At 44.9% G+C, this 18,756-nt stretch overlaps 2 protein-coding genes across 15 annotated transcripts in view; one reads left to right on the forward strand and one right to left on the reverse strand.

The window, feature by feature from the left end:
• Nucleotides 1-18,756, forward strand: part of LOC119162985 (tRNA (34-2'-O)-methyltransferase regulator WDR6) — a 996,048-nt gene that overhangs the window by 930,572 nt on the left and 46,720 nt on the right. For 6 of the 12 annotated variants that reach the window (XM_075884507.1, XM_075884512.1, XM_075884508.1 and 3 more), the window contains one exon: nt 5,654-5,818. The exons of 2 other annotated variants lie outside the window; for them this stretch is intronic. In XM_075884507.1, the coding sequence (XP_075740622.1) occupies nt 5,654-5,818 (165 nt within the window). The remainder of the gene's footprint in view (nt 1-5,653; nt 5,819-18,756) is intronic. 4 more of the 12 variants (XM_075884515.1, XM_075884509.1, XM_075884510.1 and 1 more) reach the window with 1 other exon arrangement.
• LOC119162986 (uncharacterized) overlaps nt 1-18,756 on the reverse strand; it is a 130,884-nt gene that overhangs the window by 40,467 nt on the left and 71,661 nt on the right. The window contains exon 3 of one of the 3 annotated variants that reach the window (XM_075884518.1): nt 8,937-9,121. The exons of the other annotated variants lie outside the window; for them this stretch is intronic. Within the exon in view, the coding sequence (XP_075740633.1) occupies nt 9,095-9,121 (27 nt within the window). The 3' untranslated portion in view covers nt 8,937-9,094. Of the gene's footprint in view, nt 1-8,936; nt 9,122-18,756 lie in introns of those variants that run through there. 3 annotated transcript variants of the gene reach the window in all.

Here is an 18,756-nt window from a genome sequence, read left to right on the forward strand (position 1 = left end):
GGGACAGGGATGGCAAAACAGACGTTAAGCGGGTAGAATTAACTAGAAGTAGGTTATCTGATTGGTGGATAAAGTCAACGCACGAGTGAAATTTAAACCCTTCACTTTCAATGTACGAGTCCTCAACCTCATTATTTAAAGGAAAAAAAAATAAATACAGTTTTTGGTTCATTAGGTATTACGGCTTGGTTGCGCTAGCCACCGCCCGATCTAAGGGTACAGCCATATCCATCCATTCATCCTTCCGGAACGGTGCTGGAATGTAATGCCGCGTCCTGGCCTCAAACAGTAGAGAACTACGCCAAGTATTATCATATATCCTTTCCTCGGCAATTTTCTGCTTAAATGTTCAATAGATCTCTAGTGCGGACTTCTCTCTGGGTTCTATTCTGGGTTCAGAGTGAGTCTGGGTTCAGAGTGGGTTCAGAGTGAGTACGGAGGTAATTCTTGCTTGAAGTACAGCTTCAAGGTGCCTGAGATGCTCGTTGAAGCTTGAGGAAAACACGACATCATCCAAGTACACAAGGCAAGTCTGCCACTTCAATTCAGTCAGCGTGGTGTCCATGACACGCTGGATCGTCGCAGGCGCCGAGCAAAGACTACCCAGACAACACAAACACAACCTCAAGACATCCTCAGTATGCCTCCGTGAGGACAATATGACGCCCTCAGAATCTCCTTTTATGGTACTAAAAAGGCACTAATCCCGTCCCCTTGTCCATACACATAACAACCTCAGCACATCCTCAAAACAACAATTCAGGACTTTTTCAGTATTTTTTCAGAACAACGGTAGAGTGGCCGGTTCAGTACTGTGGGCAATGATACTAGTTAGGATTTACTTCTTTTCGTGACATTTTCATACATCAAAAGAAAAACACCTGCGAGGTCTCGAGTATATATACTGTATCAATCAACAGAGAGGTGAGAGTGCTGGACTATTAGAGTAAAAGAAACAAAGCTTGTTGACTGAAATTTATTTATTTAACAGTAATTAATCACAATAGACAGCTTTGTCAGGCATTCGAGTCCGCGTATAGTCTGAAAAAAGGAAAGCAGTATCAAGGCAGTCAACACAGCTCAATCAACTACATTTGTAATCTTCTTTGAAAGTTTGACACAGTGTCCTCATCACCACGTGTATCACACCCAATGCAATCACTAGTGCTAGAGGCTCCGCATGACAGGCTATCAGTACACTCAACACGGGCGTTGACTTGACTTGCCCGAGGTCGGGCCATGTGTCAGATGCAGAAGTCGATCCTTTCACGTTGGGATCAGGCTGCTTCGAAGCCCAATTGATCGCGATTGGCTGTTGTTCCAGGCTGCTTCGAACCACACCTCGCCGCGGTCGGCTGGTGACAATGCATCCATGATCAGTCTGAACGTTGAGCATCCCAGTGCACTCATCAACACGGCAATTTACCTACCGTCATCACCTACGACTTACACTCTCACACATATCTCACTTTTAACCATGCACACAAACAACAAAGGACACGAACCTTCACTAGTTCACTGCACTTTTCTTGACAAGACCGCCGCTGCCATTTTGACAGTCAGTTGGCTTGGAATGGCTTGGCCAGCTGCTAGTTTGTTACTACGTGCTACAGCGACGTATAATGACAAATTTAGGGCTGTGACATTTAAGAACACACTGTTTCAAATGGACATTTCGCAATACCAGGTTCGATGCCTAAGTCAAATGATTACGTGTGTCTTACTAAGCGCGACGCATAATTTGAAAATTTTCTACAAAAAAAAAACGAGGCGAAATTATACAATAACTTTATGACTGTAAGAAACAAACGTGTGGAGAAAGTTTTCACGTATGAAATGCATCTACTTGGTGCGTAAAAGTCTTCAGGAATTATATCTAAGTGCTCAGTGCAATGCTTCTGTCATCCCCAAAAGATCCTTAACAGGATCTTTTCCAGACCAGTTGTTGTCCTCAGAAAGCACTCGAAAAGACGTTTCCGGGGCAAACCAGCTTGTGTTGTCCTCAGTAAGTACTAAGGTCAATGAGAACTGTGCGAGGACGATTGTACCATATGAGGACGACCTCAGGACATCGACTGTTGTCTGGGCACAGGGCATGACCTTGAACTCGAAGAGGCCGTCTGGTGTAATGAAGGCAGTCTTTTCTCGGTCTCGCTCGTCTACTTCGGTTTGCCAGTAGCCTGTCTTGAAGTCCATCGATGAAAAGTATTTCGCGTTGTGGAGTCGATCAAGGGCGTCGTCTATTCAAAGGAGAGGGTATACATTCTTCGTGATCTTGTTGAGGCGCTGATAGTCAACGGAGAAGCGTAGTGCTCCATCGTTTTTCTTTACTAACACCACCGGTGATGCCCATGGGCTCTTTGAAGGCTGGATAATGTTGTCCCATAGCATTTCGTCCACTTATTTTTTTTTATGGCATCGCGTTTTGTCGTCGAAACTCTGTAAGGGCTCTAACAGAGTGGCCTGACAGTTTCTTCTGTTACGATTCAATGTTTCACAACAGGGGTCTGTTGAATTCGTGACAATGACAAAAGGCAGTTCTCGTATTTCAAGAGCAGGTTTCTGAGCTGTTTTTGTTTATGCGTCAGAAGGCTCGGATTGATGCCCAAAGCTGGTTGAAGGGCTTGACTCATCGGAGTAGATTCGGCAAAATCGGTGATCACGAAAGCGTTGCTGGCTTCCAGTATCTCTTCGATGTACACAACAGTCGTGCCTTTGCTCACGTGCTTGTACTAGCTGCTGAAGTTCGTAAGCATCACTCTTACATTCTCTCCTCGTAGCTCGTCTATTCCTCTGGCATCGCAAATTTTGCTACTGATCAACAGGTGTATCCAGTGATGTTTGTTGATTCTTGAGTGTCGACGGAAATGCTGACACTGGAGCGAGGAGGAATTGCGACTTGGTCTTCCTGCAGATTTAAGGCGTGCCTTCCTGACAGCGTGTGTCGTGGCTGTGCTTTTTCAGTGGATAGTGTTATCGACTTTGTTCTCAAGTCAATGACAGCACTATGAAGGCTTAAGAAGTCCATGCCAAGAAAGACATCTCTCGAGCAATGTTGTAGTAAGACAAAACTTGCGGGATAAATGTGGCTGTTAATATTGACTCTCGCTGTGCAGATTCCTGCTAGCGTAACTAGGTGACATCCAGCTGTACAAATTTCGAGGCCAAGGTGGTCCTAACTTTTTTCAACTTCGCGGTGAACATCCCACTGATGATGGAATAGTCGGCACTGGTGTCGGCGAGAGCTGTGACTCTGGCCGTCAATAAGAACGTCGAGGTCACTAGTTCGTCGCTTCCCGTTGTAGTTTGGTCATGGCGTCGAATCACAGCTATAACAGTTTGTACGGCTACTTCAACGTTGTGTCGTCAGGCCGTCTTCAGTACGTGGGGTTTTTTTTGTCAAGGGCTTTGCCTGGTTCACATCATGTTTGGAGAGTACCGTCGCGGCGTTGGAGGATCTTCAGTAGTTTGTCGCACAGCAACCGGACCTCCAGCAGTTGCTGCCCTTAGTTTCTCAGATAAGGGCTCGGAGACCAGCCCCTGGTCGGGCCAGTGTAAGGACGGCGGTGAGGCGACATGTATCGGCCAGGTGGCGGTGAACGAGAAGATCTCCGGGGTGTCCACTGCACTGCTCTAAGGTAGTCAGCAATGTCGCGGGTTCTTTCCTCCCGCTATAGACGCGGCGCATCTACGGCGAAACCGCGCAGTCCCATTCGACGATACTGGCAGTGGCGGTAAGTGTGGCCAGCTTCAACGCAGTGATAGCAGAAAAGTCAGTGGTCGGGGGCACGCCACATCTCAGTTTTTCTCGGAGGGTCTCGCTGGCCGGCAGGTGGACTGTATGTCGTCGATGATGGCGGTGGCAGGCGGTGGAACTGTGATGATGCAGTCTCTTGTCATGGGCGTGAAGCGGGAGCATGGCGTCAGGTTGCAGCAGCGTAGCTCATCGCTTGCGGCTGAGGCTGCGGAGCTTAGGAAATTCCAAGCGATTGCCGAACTTCTTCACAAATGGTGTCGGCAATCGAATTCATTTGGGGCTGCGACAAAGGCAACTGGTTCTGTAGCTCCTCCCGCACGATCTGTAGTATGGTCCCAGGCAGGTCGTCCGTGCTGAGGGCATGAGCTTCGGCTTAGTTGGCTGTTGAAGAGCGACGGTCATACTGCCTTGTGCGCATCTCGAGTGCCTTCTCAAGTGTCGTGGTCTCGGTAAGAAATTCGTAAAGTCTTGGGCAAGTTGCGCACAAATCCCACAAACATTTTCATTAAGTAGCTGCACCCGGGTATCAAGCAGCTCTTTCTTTGAGGGCGACACTAGTAAAAGTTTCCAAGAATGCGCTGTGAGAAAGATCGCAGGACCGAAGTGCTGACTTCCCATTCTCGAACCAGGTCCTTGTCGCATCTTCCAGGTAGTAGTACATGCGACGCAGCTTTTCTTCTGAGTCTTACTGGTTCAAGGTGGCCACTCAATCGTATGTCTCCAGCCAAGTCTCTGGTTCTTCAAATGATGAACCGTGAAAGCTCGGTGGCTGCTGCATTACGACCATGGCAGGCATCGGTACAGGGGCTGTCATAGTTGTCGCAGTAGTGGTTTTGGCCTTCGGCTTGCGAGTATTATCAAGTAGAGCTCGTACTCCGGAGGTAACCCTTCTTGCCATTGGCTTGCTCGCAGTTCGAAGTTGGCCGGAAGTTTCAAGTGGGCCTTAACTGTTAGGGATTGGCTCTCGACTGGAGAGGGGCGTGCGCTACATGGATCAAAAAGCACCTTCACCTGATGTCACGCAGTCATGACTTCGATGAAGGGAGCAGACTAGGTTGCAGATTAAATTGTTTTTTCAGCCAAACTTGTGGCCAGATAAAAAAATTCAGATTACAGCAAAAAACTGGCACTGATAGCGGCGAGCAGAGCATCGGCCATTAATCAACTGAAAAACGGCCAAGCATGTCGGCATTTATACACTTGTCATCAAATATTCTAGCATTATCACTAGCGGTGAAGTAGGTTCCAGAATAATCTATAATTTTCACGAAGTGGCTGTAATTTTAACAAAATAATCTACTCCTGTCCCGAAGCTTTCCGAACAGTGTAGGCGTGGTTTGGGCTGAGAATTACTGGCACTGAAATGGGGTGATAACAAAACATGACGAGACAATGTGGCAATATGGATCAAATGGATCCGTCTTCCGCATGATTCATATCACAGTTTCCACATCGCAGTATGGTCTGCCTGTATAACAGATACAAATTTTTTTATGTGTATACGCTGTTTTTCGCACTTCTTTACAATTTCTGTATATATCCATATACATCCGTATGAAATTTTTGTATTTTATGTGGATAATACTCGGAAGTCATATATCTTTTGCATAATGGCGTTTGGCTTTTTTCAGTAAGGTGCGTTCAAAAACTTGGATAAAACCTCACATCAAGAACTGTGTGACTGCTTCTGATGCCTAGGTTATGGGAGTTAACAAAAGTGATCATGACTGAAAAAATAATATTGTGCTTGCAAAAGTAAAAATTTTTTTACAAGTACGTCAGTACCCAAAAACTTTAGTATAAGGGCTTATTTCTTGGCACCTTTCATGGTTTTCCATCTATGTGCTGTAAATAGGTGCTTTTTCAAAATGAAACTAATGATTTCTAATTACTCAGTATTGTTAACGCAGGCACAAAGTTTTTGGCGCCAAGAGGGAACTGGCTTGTGTCAACTGGTGTTGACCAGCGGCTTCGTCTCTGGCAACGCGTTGCTGGCTCCTTGCAAGAGCACTGCAGCCGATTCTCCTGTATCCCTGATATTGCTGCCTTCACATCGTGGAGGCAAGAGCTTTTTTTTTATTACCTTTATGCCTTGCTCTGCATTTGGGCTATTACAATGATAATTTACATGCCACAGAAAACGTTGTGTCATTCCTACTTTTTGACCGCATAGCACACACTGGTCATTGGATTTACATTTTTGCTTTGGTCGGCAGTGCTCCTAGGAGGCTGTCACTGTAGAGTGTGAATTTTTATGAAAGGGAACATGCGACCGCATTGCCTGCGCACTCCGGGTGGATGGATGGACGCTATGAGTGTGCACTTTAAACAGGCCAGTGACATGTTTGCGACCAAGCTCAAAAGAAAAAAATGAAAACTCTCTTTTTGTCTTGGCCAAATGCCTCATCTGCTTCAATTAAAACAATCCTGTTACAGTCGAACTCTGCTACTACGAAACTGATGGGGCGCGAAAAAAATTTTATTGAAACGAAAATTTTGTTGTAGTGAAATAAAAAAAAATATAGCTGATCTGAATAATACGGAAAGACGGGCTAGTTGGTACTGCTGCATAATTGAAGTTTTTGCGCACACACACAAGGACACAGAAGAAGGGAAAACAAGGACCAGCGCAGAAGCTGCGCTGGTCCTTGTTTTCCCTTCTTCTGTGTCCTTGTGTGTGTGCGCAAAAACTTCAATTATGCAGCTGATCTGAGCTAGCAAAACAAACGAACATTTATTCTCAAAATTCGAAAAATGTCCACTGCTTCCTATTCTTTCCCAGCAACGTCACGATGTCATTCTCACTCATGCATTGTGAGGTCATGGTGGAAAGCATGCTGAAACACGCCTAAAACTGCCTTCGTGAGTGACCAAACAGTTGCATTAACATCTTAACACTAGCAGCTGTTCGCTGTCAAAAGTACCCGACAACGCCTGAAGATAGGGTATCGTGGAGCAGCGACTTTTGCACTATTCTATGTCGTTCTGATCATCCATCACTCGCAGCTAGCTCATTTTATTGATAATGCAGCTGAACAGCCGCTCTGATTACTTACCACATTGGCCAAGCACGAACATAATCATAAGCATCGGAAACGCAAAAGGCATCATTCCACGGTTGCCCCCAGCCGCTAGAGGTGTGCGCTGAGGCGGCTGTGACCGGCGGCGGCGTGGAGGTCGTTTTGAGTCGGCATCAGCGCACGTCGTGCAAAATGATCGGCGGCGACGCACGGCCACTTTTTGTCAGCGGCAGCGGCGCCAGCGGCGTGAAAATCAAAAGTACAATTTAAAAAAAATTACTTTACTGTGTTTTCTCTGTTTATTTAGCTGAAATTCAGTACTTTTAACAGTAATGCCTGAGACAACAGCATAGAGATGTAAGAGGACTGGCAAACGCTCCATAAATGATTTGTTTTTCAGCTCACATATCGAATGTAAGTTCTTTCAGCGAGCCCCGTTTGTTCAGATAGCTAACACTGTATCACAAGAAATTTCATTTCTTTTTAATCTCACAGCAATGCTGTTATATCTGCTAGGTTTTTCCCTTATTAACTAGCACTTTGTATATTTTTACTCCCAAGTAATTGTTAATCTTTTATTTATTATCAAATGTGCCACTTGCCTCTGTGATGCCTTCCGGCCTTGAGGCTACTATTAAATGAATGAATAATGAAGGAGCCTCTTTTCAACGGGTAAGTAGGGGCAAGTGGAGCTCGCAGTCTTTGTGCGTAATGTACTGCTTTTTTCTTTCTGAGTAACAGACAGGTGGACAATTTATGTTGGTCACAATGGCATATAGTGATTCATGAAACACACGAGAAAGGCGCTAGTTCGTCTCTCATGAGAGGACACTACTCAGCGAGTTATGACGCAAGTGGTACAACGCATCGAATACAATAAGAGCGAAATGAATGTAGGACTGCATGTGCTTTTTTCTGTTTCCATTTTTCAGACAACATTCTTGTAAGACGCAAGGAGGTCCGGGTGGGGGGTGGAGTGGAGAGCAGTGCTTGAGGCTCGTTTGCTTGTGAGACCCCTCTTTATCTACATACCAGCCCATACTCCCTCCCCCTTTCGTTCCCTTAAAAGGAGTACTAAAACAAAATTTTGAAAGTGAAATAACTTGTCAAACAGATTTGTGTAGATGCACACGTCATCTGTGAAATGTAAACAAATATTGTCGTCTAGAATGTAGTCAAAAATAATTTTGAATCATGTGTCACCCTTCAGCATATTAGATATGCCTTCGTCATTCGGGTAAACAATCACCCCCCACATCACAAGTTTTGTATTGGCTGTTCCTGGCGAACCATTGCAAGGGAAAGAAAGGCAGACTTGTACGGGAATACAAAGGCTGGTGTTCGAGCTTCAGCAGCGTTTTTTGAAGGGGTCACGCATATTTACAACACCGGAAAGGAGATAACAGGGGCGCCCACACCTTCGTTGAAAAGACTTGTCGACATGGTGATTCACGTGCACGCGGTTTTGTGCGTCCACCTAGCCAGTTAGCTTTGCACCAAAACCCAGGATCCCTTTCCTTTATGCGCGAAACCCTCTTGGTCCCGCCTCACTCGGCGCTCTGGGGAACCAAGACTTTAACAATTAACATTGTGTGCTCAAGCAAACGAGCTTTCTGATCGTGAGTTGCAAAAAAAAACTACATTTTTTGCGTAAATGTTTCTTTGCTCACAGAGTCCAAAAAATAGGGGCTATTTATGACGCGCACCAGTCTTAGCTCCAATCACAGTGTGTCGAAGACGGTGGTGCTAGGGCGTAATGTATGACTGGAAGTAGGGATGGTCATAAATTAAATGGCTGCCACAAAGGCTTTAGCAACGCTTCATTGTGCAAAAGATACTTTCTTTTTATCTTGCTGTGCTATCTCCATGCCTTCCCATGACCCCCTGCACAGCTTTGTTTTGTGCTTGCCAGCTATGGGTGAGGCGAGTTTTAGCTAATCCCACCAGCTTCACAGATCAGTTACTGTAGGCTTCCCCTGAAAAGCAACCATACACGTACAAAAATGTTCGAAATCACCTTTCTTGGGCAAGAAAAAAGAAATCTGAACAAACGTGAAAACTCCAATCAAAATAACCAATCATCCAATCACCACTGGTCAGAACAGCGGTGGAAGGGAGAAAATAATCCGTGACTTCGGCACCAACAGTTATTTACAAAGGCGTTTATTCACAGAGCCCTCCATAAGAGAAAGGAAAGGGAAAATGCGACACAAACCGCACCGCAACAACGCCACGTGTCGATTCCCTACATCGTGGGCGCCCGACTCCTGCCTTTTTAGGCAAGAGTCGACGTTGCCTTCTACCACCATCGGCAGTTTCATCCGCTGGTCCAAAGACCTTGCACCTGCAGGAAGAATGTAGGGCGTTGTGTGCAATATTGGGTGCGCCGGCTAAACCAAAAACTTTTATGAAAAAATGTGGCAGCACAGGAATGACTTTCGTCAAATGAACAGCTAGTGAACGGAACGCAGAGACAGAACATTGTTAGCGAGTTGGCCACCGTACTAGTCCCGACAGCGCGGTGATCTTCTAAACAGAAAGAAACTGTAGTATCGTGCGGCGGACGCACCGCATGGAGAACACAAGGCACGGCGCTGTAGCGCCGGCGGACAAGGAGTACGCAGCAGCCGGTAGCCATCTTGCACCGAAGCTTAGAGAGGACAGCCGCCATTAGGCCTGGCATCTTGAATTGCTCGGTGAGCAGAACTCTAGTCTGTTGTCTTAGACCTAAGTTCTCGCTTTCCCCGTTCGAACTTCTTGTTGTGTGGTGACTTCAATTTCCGAGACATTGATTGGGTTCACCTAGCTGCTCACTCACCCCTTTCAAAAAACTTTCTAGATTTGTGCCTTATGTTTAATTTTGCCCAAATGGTTACTATGCCCACTCGTGGTACCAACATACTCGATTTATTTTTGGTCTCAACTCCCGATCTTGTAAACTCAGTTCAATGCATAGATGGTATCAGTGACCATAAAATTTTATTAATTGGCCTTTCCATTCCTATTCCTACCCGACAACCTCTCAATAAGTACATCTGCAATTATAACAAAGCCAATTTTTCCAAAATTAATGAAGAACTGGCAGATTTCTATGAAACGTTTTTTCATTGTGCTGCTTCGCGAACATTCGAACAAAACTGAGTGTTATTTAAAACAAATTGCTGTCCTTAATGGACAGACATGTACCTATAATCTGTATTCGCGGGGATGCCGAAATACCATGGTACTTTAATTCCTTGAGGAGGCTGTCAAAAAAGAAAAAACACCTCTTCAGAGAAGCCAAGTTATCGAAATCCCCTGTTAAATGGGAAAAGTATCGCACATGTTTGCGCGAGTACACTTTACTGTTAAAAAATGCAAAAAGGCAATTCTTCGGTCATGATCTCCTTGGCAGTTTGCGCGACAACCCACAAAAATTTTGGAAGTATTTGTCTCCTAAAAACAGCGCTGCTCAAAACTAGCAATTTACTAATCCCAATGGTTCGGCCGTTTCCGCCACTGACTCCGCCGAAATAATTAATTCCCATTTTTCATCTATATTCACGCATGAACCCTCCACCGATGTTCCGTCCTTGCCGCCCACAGACTTCCCGCAGATGCCACGCATTTTTGTTACAAGCGAAAGAATAGCAAATCTAATCGACAACCTTAAATTCTCGAGTTCCCCTGGCCCAGACAATATACCCACTAAAATTCTGAAAAGCACAAAAATAATATCCAGTCTTATCCTACAATTTATTTTTAACCAATCCCTTGACACTGGTTTTATTCCTAAAGACTGGAAGATAAGTAAAGTCACCCCCGTGCCCAAATCAGGAAGCCCTTCAGACCCCTCAAACTATCGTCCTATTTCGTTAACATGCATTGCCTGCAAGCTGCTAGAACACGTAATCTACTCCCACATTGCAACTCATCTGGACCAAAATTCCTTCTTTTTTTCTAACCAGCACGAGTTCCGGCGCGGACTGTCGTGTGAGACACAGTTGTACGAATTTTCTACTGACCTTCATTTTAACCTAGACTCTTCTTTTCAAACAGACGTAATATACCTCGACTTTTCCAAAGCTTTCGACCTTGTTCCCCACCGCCGTCTAATAAGTAAACTTTCTTGTCTCAGTATAGACCCCTTAGCCCTATCTTGGATTAAAAATTTTCTAACCGGTCGTGTTCAGTATACTGTTGTCGTGAATAATGAATCAACCCGTGTTGATGTAGTTTCCGGTGTACCGCAAGGTTCCATTCTTGGGCCTCTTTTGTTTATAATTTTTAATAATGATATTCCAGACAAAATTTCATCCACCATCCGCCTTTTTGCAGACGATTGTGTGCTTTACCGCCGCATCTCATGTTACACTGACCAAATTACACTCCAGAATGACTTGTCTAACATACATAATTGGTGTTCGCGGTGGCTAATGCAGCTTAATACACAAAAATGTAAATTCATGCAAGTTTTGCGCAAGCGCACTAACTTTTCCTTCCAGTATTCTGTGAACTTCCAACCCTTAACCCAGGTCGACTCCTATCGATAGCTTGGCATAATAATAACAAGTAAACTAACATGGTCCGAGCACATAGAACAACTAGTCACCGCTTCAGCAAAATCACTTGGCTACGTTAAAAGATCACTTATGTCCTGTCCACCGCAAATTCGAAAATTAGCTTACGAAACCTTCACGCGTACTAAACTTGAATATGCTTCTGCTATTTGGAACCCTCACCAAAATCACCTAATCGACGCATTAGAAGCAATTCAAAATCGCGCTGCCAGATTCATCACCTCACAACAAAGTTCTCACTTAAGTATTACCAGTATCAAACTATCCCTCAACCTTCCTCCTCTAGAAGTTTGCCGTAAAGTCACTCGGCTCTGCCTTCTGCACAAACTATACCATAATTTCCCGTCGCAACGCAATACCCTTCTTCTACTTCCCGCCTGTTCATCGCGTTGCCTCTTTAACTCCCTATGTTTACAGCGCTTACATGGTTCAACTAACGCTTTCAATAAATGATTTTTACCTACTGCCATTGAAGACTGGAATAACCTGCCTGAATTCATAGTGCACGAACAAAACCCCTCAAAATTTAAACAGCTAATCACAAATCACTTGATATGTTAGTTAATTTACAATTGTTGCCGTTTTCTTCCACGTATATATATATTTTTCCTTCTGTTGACATTGTTTTTTAACGTGTAGTTCACTTTCGATTATGCTTTGTACCATTGACAATCATGCATCTGTTGAATTGTGTTTTTGTCTCCCCGTTATATAATACCCCGCAAGGGGCCTTTAAGGGTTCAATAAGTGATGATGATGAGCTGAGCCGTCATGTTGAATCGGCCGCGACGACACTGCGTCGACTGGTGCTCCAGATAACTGTAGCAATGCACGGTCGACGCGCTCCTCCTCTCTTGCTACGTTGAGCGCCTTCTAAAGTGTGAAGTCCTTGCACATCTTGAAAAAAGTTCTTTGTAGGTGCGGGGACGTGATGTCAGAGACGATCCGGTCGAAAGCGAGGATATCGCCCACCGCACTGAATTCACAAAGCTTGGCTACTCCGCGTACTTCCTGTATAAATTCTACCACCGACTAGTCTGGGCCCTGACACAAGGCTTTGAAGTGGGTGAGCAGACACGCTGCGTCCGGTTGAGGGTCAAAAATTTCATTCAGCAGCGCAAGGGCTATGTCGTACACGTTCATACACGTCGTCTCCTTAGTTGGCCGGTTGGCTCTCAGCTCATCTTCGGCAGCACGCAGGTAGGTGTTAAGTCCCTCAACGCCCAAGGTGTTCAGGAGCAGCTCCTTCTTGTGCTCCGGCGTGGCGTCCCTGGCAGCGGCGTTGATGTAAATCTGTAACACAGGACGCCACTGCCTCCATGGAATAGGTGGTACACCGGGGCACTGAAGGAACAGAGGCGGAGGGATAGTTGCGTTCATGCTTGCCAAAGAGAGCGTCGAGACGACAGTTTAAGAGTGACGCGCACGTAGGTAGGCCTCGTGACCGGACTGGCACGGAAAGTGTAGAAAAGTAGAATCAATGCAGGAAATATAGTAGTGGTGGGACAGCTTGCACGTGTGCTGGGTCGACAGCACGATGTAGAAGGCTGGATGCCCACCTTGATGCCTAATGCGCATGGATTGCAGATCCTCGTTGCCAAAATGTAGTATTGTGCGGCGCGTCCGCTGCACGGAGAACACAGGGCACGGCACTGTAGCGCCGGCCGACAGAGTTTTTGCTTGGCTGCCGGCTGCTGCGTACTCCTTGGTGGCTGGCACTACAGCGCCGTGCCCTGTGTTCTCGGTGCTATGCGTCTGCCACACAATACTGCAGAAACCTTCGCTGGCAGCTCCCCTTTGAATTCTGACACATTCAGCAGACAGTGGGAGACACCAACCGCACCATTTGGGACACTTCCCTACATCTACTTCCAGGGCTTGCAACCAGTTGTGGTAAACATTTTGGGCCTTTTCACCCATGAAGAAAAAAATCCGAACAGGCCTCAAAACATCAGCTTTCTCAAGAAAAATATTGGCCGTAGTATTCTGTTTTTTTTTTTTTTATTTTTCTGTCATGCCTACCAAGCAGACTTCTGCCGAATGCTCACCTTTGAAATAGTATAGATATTTGCGCTTCACGCCGTAAACCTGAAGAATAGAGCTCGTTGCTGCATTTTGTAGCCTGTCTGTATTCCTTGGGGCGTACAAAGAACGCAGAGGCTCAGGTATGAGTAACTGGAGCCTGGGAAAAGCCCGTGTCGTCAAGCTTTTCACAGAATGGACTAGGCGAACACAATGACGGGGGAACAGCCCCCGAAATTTCTTCCGCATGTCAAACCTGACTATGAGTAGAAAGGAAAGTGAATAATAAAAAAGAAAAATACAAAAAAAGGATGGTGCTATGCTGTCTCGGTATGGAGTCCTAAACTGCAGGCGTGCTGGCAAAATGTTTAGAAGCTCCTCAAGTTCTCAGGGGGTCACAAAAAGGTTTGACCTCATTACAATTGGAAAGAATTTGTTTTTGCGAGTGACTAAGCGTCGTGCCCAGCAGGAGCGGTGTGCTGATTCCTGCCCCCTTCCTCCTTAGAAATTCACTCGGAAAGCTTTCAGCGTATCACATTGCAGGAAATGATAGTCGCCGACCGATTTTCCGGACTCCAAAAATTCGGACTTGTTGGATATTCCGGACTTCATAAATGCACCGTCAGGGTTCCCATAGAGCTAATGCATTGTTTCGACCGATTTTTCGGGCGAATTTGCCCCTGAAAGTTCGATTTTTCGGACTAAATCACTCGTTTTGTGCCACGCTCTAAGCCATTGTGAACGCTGCCATGTTGGATTTTCTGTCGGCTTGGCTAAGCTTGGTCTTCAGATGCCTTTCATGCCTCCGAGATTGGAATGCGCACGCCATGTTTTAAGTTTCGGAGGCCGTGTTTGCTTTTTATAAGACGCGGTGATGGATGCCGTTTTTTCGTCTTCGGTCAGCACTATCGTCATCACATCGCACGGGGAGGAGGCGAAAGAAGGATTCTTTTATTGTCGTTGCAGCTTTTTTCAGTCGCCATTCTGCACGTGTTGTGTCGCGTAGCGTCGAGACGTTGTGTGCTTCGCAGCGGCTATCTGCGGCATCGAATTTTGTGTTCTCGGTGCCATGGCTCCGCTATCTGTGCCATCGCGGGAGCCAGGTGGTGTGAAGAAGCGTGGGAAGTATACGACCCTGACGATGGAGAAGAAAGCTGCCATAATCAAGCTAATAGAGAGTGGACGTTCGCAGCTAGATGTCGCTGGATGACGGTTGACGCCGGATGGCGGTCGTCGTTGCCGTCGGATGACAACGACGACCGCCCGCAGCCGTCGGAGTTCGCCAACGCGGTGACAATTTTGTCGAGCGTTTACGGCGACGATGTCACCTTGGCGCAAATACGGGCAAACCAAATTGCCTCCAAGCGTAGTTTGAGGCAAGGCAGCATCAAGGACTTTTTTAAACCTGCCTGATGCAATAAACTTCAGATTTTTGGCGAGAACGAATTTTTCGGACTGTTCGATTTTTCGTACTTTTTTTCGGTCCCCGCCAGGTCCGAAAAATCGGTCGGCGACTGTAAAAGCTGATAGCATGTGTTGTCACTACATTTATAAAACTTGAAATTTGCAGAGATGGTGCTTTGCTATTGGAAACTTTTTCAGTGCAAAATAATACACCAAAAGGGCATTCACAAGTGCCCGTCCCGTCTCTCTCGTTCGTGTGAATATTTAATTTTGCGCTCCGTGATTTTCCAATCGCCACATTTATTCATGCAAAAAAGAAAGCGGCGTCTGAATACAAACAGTTCAATGCAGGAGAGATCGTAGGGGCGCTCGATGCTTGCGAATCATGCTGCTTTGTCGCCTTGGAAGCCGCATGATTTATGAAGGTGGAATACAGTGCTCATTCTTCATTGATTTAGTTCATAAGCGTAGAATAAACTCAATGTAAATCACGATATTACGTAATAAAATTCCCAGGAGTTACACATGTGCCAGAACATGCTGCACTCACTTCCATGCCCTCTTAAAGCCATGTTCATTTATTTCGAACAATCGGGAATTACACTAGATACATAATAATAAAGTTAAAGATAATTATTCAGTTCTCCTCTCATTATCATTGCAATCTAATATGCATTCTGCTCTGAGGTAAGAATATACGAGTTTTGTAACATGCATGAGCATAAATTGCTCATTATACTTTGTCATAGTCTGCGAACAGTGTACTCTATAAACGCATTACCTATTAGCATTAAAGTTAAAGCCAGTGCGATGCATAAAATCAATATTACATCACTGAAAATTGCGGGTTCTTTAGAAGCAACTTCTAACATCTTGTTGGAAATTCTAACTTCAAATTGTGAAATCATGCCGGCGTGAACGGCATTAGCTCCGCGACCAAATACACTGCAAACAAATTTACAAGCTGTGCCCCTAGGAAGTAGGCAGTATACATTAGCTTCTTAGTCATGTTAGCATTTTAATGTTGATATCTCATCTTAGTGGTGCATTTTATGTCGCCATTTCATTCCGTGCCTTTAAGTTAAGGTTATCATTTTTATTCCAAGATATGAGCAAGTGGTTTTAATTAAGGACCTTTACTGAAAGTAATTCCAAGGGTGTGGGGAATTAGACAGATATTCAATTTGGAAAATCAATTCTGTGGCTTTACAAGCTGGCATATACACGATTACAAGATACACCATAAAATGTGACTATAAATATTTGTAACCATAGGTCAGCAAAATAAAAAGACGCCCTCAATAAATAAGTGTATTTTCTCGCACAGAGCTTGAAAAGACTCAGATTAACCAAAATTTTGCTAAATCGAACTAGGAACCCTCTTGAACTCAGACTTATCGTGGTAAAACTCAGCCGGGCTCACTCGGACTGAGGCTTACCTAAGTACAACTCAGCTGTACTCACTCAGACTGTCTCACGTCTCAATCTGAGTCTTTCAATTCCTCTGATAGACTCATCAGTGAGTTTGCCAACTTTGGAACACATTTCTCATTAACGTCACGCATTGATGAAGACCTTTTTGTGTGTGTTCATGATGGTGAAATATGGGAGAATGAGGAAGGGTGAAAGGGTGGTTGCTATGCCCACATGACGATAATAGGGATGACCTTTATTGATCTACATAAGAAAAACCAACGAAAAACATGAATGCAGCGTAGGAACTAGGAAAGACAAGTGCTGGACTTAAAACTGAGTGTTATTAAAGAAAGCCCCTGCAAATAATTAACCAGAAGCACATGCTTAAAAAGGCTATCTAAACCACAGTTGCACAATTAACTGTACTTTTTTTTTTTTCGAGCAAGTTTTTCAAGGTGGTATGAAACAGGTGATTTCCATGGAACACCAAAATATCAATGCCAAGTATACCCGCTATCTATACCGCAAGTTTATCATCTGTGAGGAAAGCTGGGGATCACTCACACATGACACTTTGCTCTATTTTTATTTCGAAGGCTTCACGAGTTTCGCGTTCAATCTTTTTTTTCCTTTGCCAATGACATATACCATGATTTGAAAGAAATTCCTTTGTCATGCGGTCGTGTCTACAGAGATCAGATGGGTTGAGGCCTAGTGACACCTATAGGCAGTGTGAACATCCTTCAGGCACAGAACTGACCTTTTCGCTAGTCTCTGTGTCCCCAATATATCAGTGTCATCGGTAAAGGAAGAAATAGATTGAACGTTGAGATTTTGAAGCCTTAAAAGAACAAAAAAAAAAGGTAAAATGCAACGCATGTCTAAGTGATCCTTCAGCTGTCCTTACAGCTAGTTAAGGGGTTCGCGTTGCTAGATCGCGGGTGCACATGGCATTGATCATGGAAGTGTGCTGTTTGTACCATTTTGACATGCTTCTTGCCTTTGCAGAGTTAGGTGTGCAGCTGCGGAACGCCTCAGCCTATTTTTCATGAATGCGCTTCTGGTACATGGGTTTGTAGACTTTTTACTATAAACCTTTCGCTCCATGTCCTGTCAGGTTGAGCTCCTTAGTTTGTTCTTTCAAAAATATTATAAACCAACTCGCTGAGCAAGCTACATATGTGGTGTCCTTTTGGGAACATGTTTGTGACAAATTGGCATCTATAGTTAGTTGAATTAAGGTCTGAGATAAAAACTGGTGGAGGAAAGGCAGATTGATTGATTGATATGTAGGGTTTAACGTCCCAAAACCACCATAGGATTATGAGAGACGCCGTAGTGCAGGGCTCCGGAAATTTCGACCACCTGGGGTTCTTTAACGTGCACCCAAATCTGAACACACGGGCCTACAACATTTCCGCCTCCATCGGAAATGCAGCCGCCGCAGCCGGGATTCGAACCCGCGACCTGCAGGTCAGCAGCCGAGTACCATAGCCACTAGACCACCGCGGCGGGGCGGAAAGGCAGATTACTTGGTTTGATAGCGCGGTGTGGAGCGTCGCACGGTGTGCTGTACAAAGCGCGTTGAAAATACAAGCCCACGCTTCAGTGTTTTGTTCGCATTCGTCCTATATTGTTGATCTTGCTCAACCTGCCGATACAATGGGGATCATTTCTGTTTGATAAAACATTTGGTATAATAATTGTCATTTTGCCTTTCTTTGTTCATTAAAATCTATGCATTTGGTCTAGTTTCTTAACTGTTTTCTTTTTTTTTTTTTGTAAATATGCTTTAAACAGCTAGCCCTTCCTCAGTTATAACAATATCTTCCATACACATTGCAATCCTACCCTGCCCATTCCCATTTCTGGCCCCCCACCCTTCGCTTTTGAGCTGCCTTTGTTCTTAGACTCGCTTGCACAGTCATATTATAGATATTCCAGTATCGACTTTCCACACCTTTCATCATTGTTCAAAGCCCCGCCTCAAATATTCTCCTCAGCTAGAATATGTTGACAGTCATCGCCAAACACAACCGTTGGCACTGTCGCTGACCGGGATTCGCTGAAATACAATGAACTCAAAAGTATCTTAAAATTCACATTTAAATGTAATTCAACATTATTAAGAGCACTCGACAAGTTTTTTTTTATAGTCCACTTATTTAACTTGAAATGGCAGGTGAACCCATTTTGATGCCTTTGCGAAGTGGACAGAATTATGGCCTGACTGGTGAAAGAAAGTGCAAAAGAAACGTAGGTTAGCTGCGCAGCGCATCGTCACCCAAGGCGGCGATGCGCTGTGCAGAGATGAGAATCAACCACACGTGCGGGCTGTGTGAAACATTTAAAATATATTTTGTTGCTGGTGCATGGCCTCAAATGGCGACCGAGAAAATATTTTAATTAGCTTCTGGAATAACAGGATGCCTACGTGGGTGCGCAACTAAACTGAAATATCGACAGGGTGCCGATATTTCAGTGACTCCACTGGGACAACGAGAGTGGGAAAGGGCAGAAAAAAGAGTTCCTAATAGCACATCCACAGGCCCTGACCGCATTCCAGTCATGCTAATAA

Source organism: Rhipicephalus microplus, unplaced genomic scaffold (genome assembly GCF_043290135.1).
Source record: "Rhipicephalus microplus isolate Deutch F79 unplaced genomic scaffold, USDA_Rmic scaffold_34, whole genome shotgun sequence".
Classification (NCBI taxonomy): domain Eukaryota; kingdom Metazoa; phylum Arthropoda; class Arachnida; order Ixodida; family Ixodidae; genus Rhipicephalus; species Rhipicephalus microplus.